Here is an 8,013-nt window from a genome sequence, read left to right as displayed (position 1 = left end):
TGTCTGTCCTTTTAATTTTTCTAACCCCTTATCTACACTGAAATCCTAATCGGTCATAGGTTGACTAGGTCAATTAAGAGTGTATTTGAAATTACAATTTTTTAAGAATAATTTGTATTTTTAAATGATATAACAAAATAAGGTGTTTGACATTGCAATTTAAAAAACAATTAATTAAAATAGGAAGAAAAATTTTACTATTTTTATAAACAAACTAGGAGGTGTTTATTTAAAAAAAAAAACACAAATTTAAGCCAAAATTACGATTTTACATAGCAAATATTTGATAAAAAAGGTACTTTTTAATATGGACCCAAATTTCCTCCAAATTGGTTTGGAGGAAATTTCATTCAACCTACTATAATAAGTGATAAGTGTTATTCAATTTTTTTTGATTTTTAAAAAAATCAATGTTTGGATTCGTAAATCAGTGGAATATATAACAATAAATAATTATTAAAATATTAAATTAAACATATGAGAGATGACACTTGTCACTCATTATAATAGGTTGAAATAAATTTCTTCCAATCCATTCTTTGAATATATTTTATCAAACGTTTTTATGATTTTAAAAAATAATAATTTCAAAAACACAAATCTCAAACTAACCCTAATTCATTAAGTCATTGGAAACCTTGACAACAAGGAAAGAGAGAGAGAGTGCGCTTTCCGACAAGAGGAAAAGGATAAGAAAAACTTTGATGATTTTAAATGATACATTACATTTAAAATGACTAATAAGATTTTAGTCCTACTTATATCATTACTCTCCAAATATATATGGGTCATCTTTTTAATTTTTCTAACCCCTTATTTAACATGTCTGCGTCGTCTTTTTAATTTTTATAACCCCTTATCTATTATGAAATCCTAATTGGTTGTCGTCTTTTTAATTTTTCTAACCCCTTATCTACTCTAAAATCCTAATGGTCGTCTTTTTAATTTTTCTAACCGCTTATTTATTCTGAAATCCTAATTGGTTGTCGTCTTTTTAATTTTTCTAACCCCTTATCTACTCTGAAATCCTAATGGGTCGTCTTTTTAATTTTTCTAACCACTTATCTATTCTGAAATCCTAATTGGTTGTCGTCTTTTTAATTTTTCTAACCCCTTATCTACTCTGAAATCCTAATGGGTCGTCTTTTTAATTTTTCTAACCCTTTATCTAACATGTCTGCGTAGTCTTTTTAATTTTTCTAACCCCTTATCTATTCTGCAATCCTAATTGGTTGTCGTCTTTTTAATTTTTCTAACCCCTTATCTATTCTGAAATCCTAATTGGTTGTAGGGTGACTAGGGTCAACTAAGTCGTCGAGTCGTTGGAAACCTTGGCAACAAGGAAAAGAGAGAGCGCTTCCCGACAAGGTATAACGCGTAGTCGTTGGTTAATGGCAAAAGTCCTCGTCAAAAGGATAATAAAAAGAAAAAGTGAAAAACTTAAAAAAAAAAAAAAAAAGACTCATTCCATGGACTGCATACGTCTCAATTTGCACAATGTTTAATTTTTATTTTAAAATTAAGAAATAGCATTCAAACATTGTCTATGATGAGCTACTTTTTCATATCCACGTCATCTTTCTAATTTTTCTACCCCCTTATCTACTCCAGAAATCTGATAATTCATTTGGTCCAAGTCATTTCTAATGATGAGCTGTAGTCGGCTCCATCGAGTCGTTTGAAAACTTCTATGACAAGGAAAAAAGAGAAAGCGATTTCCAACAACGTATACGCGTGGTCCAGGCTCCCAAAGCATCATGAAACATCCACAAGTGGGAATGTTTAAGTGGGATTTGAGAAATGGGGCGAATAAAGTTTTCGCATTCAAGAAATTTCTTTAAATTTAATTTATAAAAATTACATGTCTTTTAAATATATGATATGCATATATTTTTTTAACATGGATAAAGTTGAAATAAATTTTATTAAAAACTCATATATATTTCACATATTATTAAAAAAAAAAAACATTTGTCATTTCTATAGACTAAATTGAAAAAAAATTTCTCAACTCAATTCGAAGAAAAACTCTATCTAAATAAAGCATGTAGCATTCAACTTTCAACCAAGCCATTCATCCATATATACATTCAGCATGAAAGCAATGTTGGGATTTAGGTCTGGGCTTCAGCATCTTCTTGGGCAGGTACTCAGAGAGGGATATTGGGCAGGTATTAATCATTGGGCCTACACAGGCTCTGGCTATATGACAGGCCCATCTAGCCCACAATGATCGTGGGCTGTGGAGTAATTGTGGGATGGAATTCTGGGATTGGGTGGAGTCTGCTAGCAAAGGACTTGAATCTGTTTGCCTAAAACATAGACGCAAGAAACTCATTAAGTGCATTTTAGGATTTCAACAAGCGCAAGTTTAGCCACCAGAGAGACACTAGGATTTCAGCAAGAGCAAGTTGACCCGGTATAAAACATATATAAATTTGTGATTTTTCGTAGGTGTCACATACCAAAAAAAATGATTTTCAAAAAAAACATTTTAAATCGAAACAAACGGGACTTAGAGTAAACCAATATGACACTTACCCACTCAAAATCATATCCAATTAGAAATCTATTGCCTTTCTTGGCTACCTCAATTGCATGAACTAAGTTCTCATTGAATTCCAAGTAACCACATTCTTCACTGATGTTTTCTCTAACGTTTTATAGGCTTAAATTTGTTAAGTTGATAAAAAAATCTACCATCTCATATACAAGTCAGCAATTTCATGATTCAGGTTGACTCAAGCCGAAGTCTCTTAATTCACGTACAACCATGATTTGTGATAAATCAGGTCTCCATGTTTCCCGTGAATGGTAGCCAGTAGACTCTTCCTACCCGTGTCTCTATTCTCTTCTAGCATTAGAGCAACAACTACTACTCTGCACAGTCGAGTCCTAAGACGACATCAGATTGCAGTCCTCTCACATTTCTGTTTTAGTTTTTTTTTTTTGTTCCTTTTTCTTTTTGTATCACATTCACGTAGGCTTTCCTTTTTGTGCTTTGTCGTTTCTACATCCTTTGTAATTCTCTTGTACTGAGTTTTGATTATAAATATGAATGAAATACACTGCTTTGGTTAAGCAACCAAAGCAGAGATTTCTCCAAACTCTTTCAAATTTACATTCCTTCATAAGCATATCAATCAATGCATATGTGACACATATTAGACCCAAAGCTTTCTAGGGTGACTTTAAACATTTAACCGTTATTTTAACATTCTATGCTTCCAAAACTATTAAAAAACAGCTCCTCAAATTGTTTGTTGGCTTATAGAAACAAATCGTTTTTTGTCACGGAAAAGAAAATGGGGTAAAGGAAGGAAAATGGTATATCCAAAAGCACATAAATATAAGGCCTTTATCAATGGAGCGGCCTCATGACTTTTATTTAGCTCTTTCACAAAGCATTTGGGCTTTGAAGTTGTTGTAAAGCCCATCTCAATCACAAATATTTTTTCATGAATTTGTGCACATTGCCCATCTCACAAAGAATTTGGGCTTTGAAGAATTTAACTTTTTCCTCGTTGGATGGTGTTTTTTTTTTAAAAAAATAATAATAATAATAAAAAATTCAAATAACCGAAAAAAGGTTACATGGTCTGTTGACTAATTCTTTAATTAAAAATTGGGTGAAAGACCAAAACAAAGTTGTGGAAATTGCTGGTTAGATGAAGAATCGATACTCATTATTCTGATTTGGTTTCATGCGAAACGTCGAACCTCTCGGAGTAGGATTTTAATCTCTCAATAAAATCAATTGTTATCAAAGTTTGAGTCTGATTGTCAGTGGCCAATTGAACCCAATGAAATTTCTATGACATAACAATAAAATCCCATAATTATATCGAGAATTACATGTTACTTTCTGCATTTTTTTTTATTCTTATAGTATGTATAAAATTCTAGGTTGTAAATCTTCTTTTGGTATATCTGATAGTCTTCAACATTAGTGTTTATTTGGTGTATAATTTTAAAAATTAGTTTTACTGAATCGAAAATCAAAACCAACATTTTTTCAATTATTTTATTTTATCTAAATTAAAAATAGAAAATAGTTTCGTAATATAACATTTCAATAGTCTTTAACAATATGTTTTTTTTAGAAATAATTATTTGAAAAGAGTTTTAAAACGTATAAAAATAATTAATATTTGCATGATCTTTTATTTGTTTTCAATTTAAAATATATATAAAAAAATGGTCTTGCATGAAAAACAGTATTGAAACCTGTCGGAGTCTTCTTTCTAATTTTTCTACCCCATAGATAATTTGAAATCTGAATAATGCATTTGGTCAACACACACTTTAATCGTATATCGAATTTATTGGTTATAGGCTCAATTAAGTTGTTTGGTTAGAAACCTTGATGAAGAGAAAAGGATGGTAATTGTCAAAAGTCCATCTTATGCTTCCAAATTGTTTATTGGTATAACGAATTTAACATTAGATGCTTCCAAATATTTAAATAATAATAATAATAGTAGAGAATGAAGAATAGCAACATATTTTCTCAAACTTAAAACTCAATTCATTGGTCAAGTATGAGAAAATAAAATTGAACTTGGAAAAGTTATGTAATAAGTAGAGTTATATTAAACAAAACAAACTCTTATTTGTTACACATAAATATTAAGCATATTTGCGCTATCAAATATATATAAGAAAACTAATTTTATCCTTTAGCGGAAATATAATAAATCAAAAGACTAAGATTGAGATGATTCACTTGATTGATTCGAACCCTCTTCACCACCGGTTGTGATTATGTCTAGTGATGATAGAGAAGGTTTGGAAGGCATTTGTAAGTATTCAACTTTTTCTTCGAGCATTTGTACGACTTTGCTCATTGAAGGGCGATCACTAGGCTTCATTTGTATACACCATAGCGCGACAATGATCATCTTCTTGCCTATTTTCCTTTCCTCCTCTGTGGCGTCTTCCATTTCTATGTCGTTTTTGTCGTTCAATTGGTCATATACCCAAGTAGGGAAGTATATTTGGCTTGAGTGTTCTGCAAATGCATTTATATTCCTTCTTCGTCCAGCCATTTCCATCAATAACATTCCGAAACTATAAACATCAGCTTTATATGACACACCTCCAATGTTTTTGTAGAACAACTCAGGAGCCATGTATCCTAACGTTCCTCTTGCAGCAGTCAAAGAGACAATGCTATCATCTAATGGATATAACTTTGCCAAGCCAAAGTCCGAAACTTTTGGAGTAAAATTCTCATCAAGAAGAATGTTGTGAGGCTTGATATCAAAATGCAAAATCTGCATGTCACATCCTTGATGTAAATATTCAATTCCACGAGCCACTCCTAGAGCTATATCATACATTTTGTCATAGCTTAGGAGGGAACTTACTTCTGGGGAAAATATGAATGTATTTAGGGAGCCATTAGGCATGAACTCATATACTAGGGCCCGCTTTGATCCTTCAACACAAAAACCAATGAGTTGTACTACATTAACATGATGAATCCTTCCAATGGTTGCAACTTCGTTGATAAAATCTTGTCCGTTAGCTTTAGACTTGCCTAACATCTTTATAGCCACAAGACGGCCACTTCGAAGCTTTCCTTTAAATACAGTGCCAAAGCCTCCTTCACCTAATTCATCCGTAAAACTTTTGGTCATCTTCTTAACTTCTGAGTAAGAGTACCTTATTGGCATGAGATTATTGTAGCTTTGCAGAAATTCTTCAATATTGTCATACATCGATAAATGCCTCCTACGCCATTTATATATGAGAAATGCAATCACACAGGGAGTCCCAAGTACCTTTAGTGCAATGGATGGTCCTATACAGGAAAATTACCAAAGTAAATATAATAAGAATTTCTCTATAGGCAAAAGTACATTTACCTCTTTTTACTACCAATAAATTTGCAATATCCTCACAATCTTTCAAGTTTTGTTGGGATTGCAATGTCCCTTTCGTGCCAAACATGACAAAAAAATAATATTGATAAAAACTTTACAAAAATAAGAAGAAAAAAAAATAATTTTTTTTCCTATTTTTTATGTTTTTTTTTTTTTTTTTGGTCTTATTTAGTTATTTATTAGTTTTTTTTAAAAAAAACTTTTGTCAATGTATAATATTTTTGTCATTCTGAATCACGAAATGAGGACATTATTACCTCAATGCATGCGTGGTAGACTTTCTGTTTTTTTTTTTTTTTTTTTTAACTCCAATGCATGGTAGACTGGGCGGGCGACATAACATTGCAAAAATTAAAACAGTATAAGGAAATTACAAATTTGTTAATAGTTAGAAGGGGTAGTTATAGTTTTCCTTCTTTTTATTACAGCTCAACTAATTGCCTTTCAAATTCCTAGCAGTTAAGCACAATATTTATGATAATTTTTATGTAAAGTTTATTAACATTTTCATCTTATCTGTATTTTAAATCATTTTTATGCTTCACAATATCAAATTTTCAACTGAAAAGGAAAAATAACTTAGGGGAAGTCTATATATTCCCTCAAACTACAATCAAATTGACAATGTCCTCCCAAACTTTCAATTGAAACAATGTTTCTTCCTCCCCCAAAAAAAAAAAAAACCTATAAAAATTTGTCAATGTCACCCCCAATAACGAAAATACCCTTAATAAAATATTTAAAAAAAAAAAAAACTAAAAATGTTTTTTTTTTTAAAAAAGTTTGGAAATTTTTTTTTTAAAATTGTTTAATAATTTTCTTTTTCAAATTTGTTAAGAGTATTTTTGGAGTAGTGCTAGAAGTTCCTTTTGTATCTCTATTGTGTCACTCCATAAATGAGTTAACTTTTAAAATTACCATTTGATTAAAATTCAATAATTTAATGATGATTTTAAAAGCCATATAATTTTTTGGATTGACACAAAAAAGACACCAGAGGGACTTTTGCCATTACTCGTATTTTTGTCTTACTAGAAAAAAAAAAAAATGGTCATTTTTGTCTTTTTCATGGCCTTGGGTGGACATTATTAATTTTTTTGTAGTTTAGGAAGAACATTGTTGCAATTAAAATTTTATAAAGGCATTGTCAATTGAGTGATAGTTTGAAAATGATATATTAATTTTTTCTAAAATTTAAAAAGATTGAGAGAGAGAGAGATAGAGATCAGGTTCTGACCGATGACGAGGAGCATGTTCAACGGGAAGCCGGTGTCCCAAAACTCTGCAAGAAATATAGAGATATGTAAATAAATTAATCAATCAATAAAGTTACTTGAATAATTGGAAAAGTGGAAGACCAAATAAAATTGGGTAAACAACTTTCTCCTTCAATCATGTTTTAAGAAGAAATATAATTAGCTGATTTATAAACCTCTATACTTTATATTGCTGGCGTTGAAACTGGGCTGAGCTCTAGGGAAATAGCCCGGATCACTAACCAAAGCCCCTGAATGACCACTTTGTGCAGAAGCAACCATCCTAATATTCTATGGTTTCTCAACGTGCTGGATTGAGGTAACATGTAGTCATGTAGATGAGGCGAATAATTTGCCAATTAAGGCTGGAAAACGAGTTTTCACTGAAATTTTTATTTATTGATTTCTCTCTCTCCTCTCTCTTTCTTCAATGCTTGCCTTCCTTTTTCATTTGTCTCTCTTCAGCGAAGCTCCACCATGTGGTTGATGACACTCGAAATAATCGGAATTCTTTGAGGATTTCTTAGGAGGATGAACGGCGACTGAAGCTGATGAGCGATGAGAATTATGTTAGAGCTGGTGTTGGGGAGTCTGGAAAAGTCGATGGGTTTCGGGAATTGGGACCCATAGCTTATGATTCGAGGTTTGGTTCCGGCAATAGAAGAGGGCAACATTCTATGCTGAGTAATAGGAATGGGTATCTGGGTGAGGAATTCCCTCATTCTAGATATGCTCAGGTTGAAAGATCTTTGAATCCTTTTTCATTATCGCAACGAAGCTCCACCATCATCTTTGTCGAAGCTCCATAACCAAATCTCTCTCCAACAAATTTTTGATCTAATTTTGTTTTGGGTGCTTTTATCTGACTT

General features: G+C 31.6%; 1 protein-coding gene across 2 annotated transcripts in view; it reads right to left on the bottom strand.

Moving 5' to 3' along the window:
* Positions 1 to 4,540: 4,540 nt before the first annotated feature.
* Positions 4,541 to 8,013, bottom strand: part of LOC132185321 (cysteine-rich receptor-like protein kinase 22) — a 5,966-nt gene continuing 2,493 nt past the window's right edge. For both annotated transcript variants that reach the window (XM_059599176.1, XM_059599135.1), the window contains 2 exons: positions 7,126 to 7,170; positions 4,541 to 5,806 (listed from right to left, as the gene is read on the bottom strand). In XM_059599176.1, the coding sequence (XP_059455159.1) occupies positions 4,707 to 5,806; positions 7,126 to 7,170 (1,145 nt within the window). In that variant the 3' untranslated portion in view covers positions 4,541 to 4,706. The remainder of the gene's footprint in view (positions 5,807 to 7,125; positions 7,171 to 8,013) is intronic.

Source organism: Corylus avellana, chromosome ca1 (assembly GCF_901000735.1).
Source record: "Corylus avellana chromosome ca1, CavTom2PMs-1.0".
In the NCBI taxonomy this organism is placed as follows: Eukaryota; Viridiplantae; Streptophyta; class Magnoliopsida; order Fagales; family Betulaceae; genus Corylus; species Corylus avellana.
Note: the sequence above shows the minus strand (reverse complement) of the source record. Positions and strands in the feature narration are given on the sequence as shown.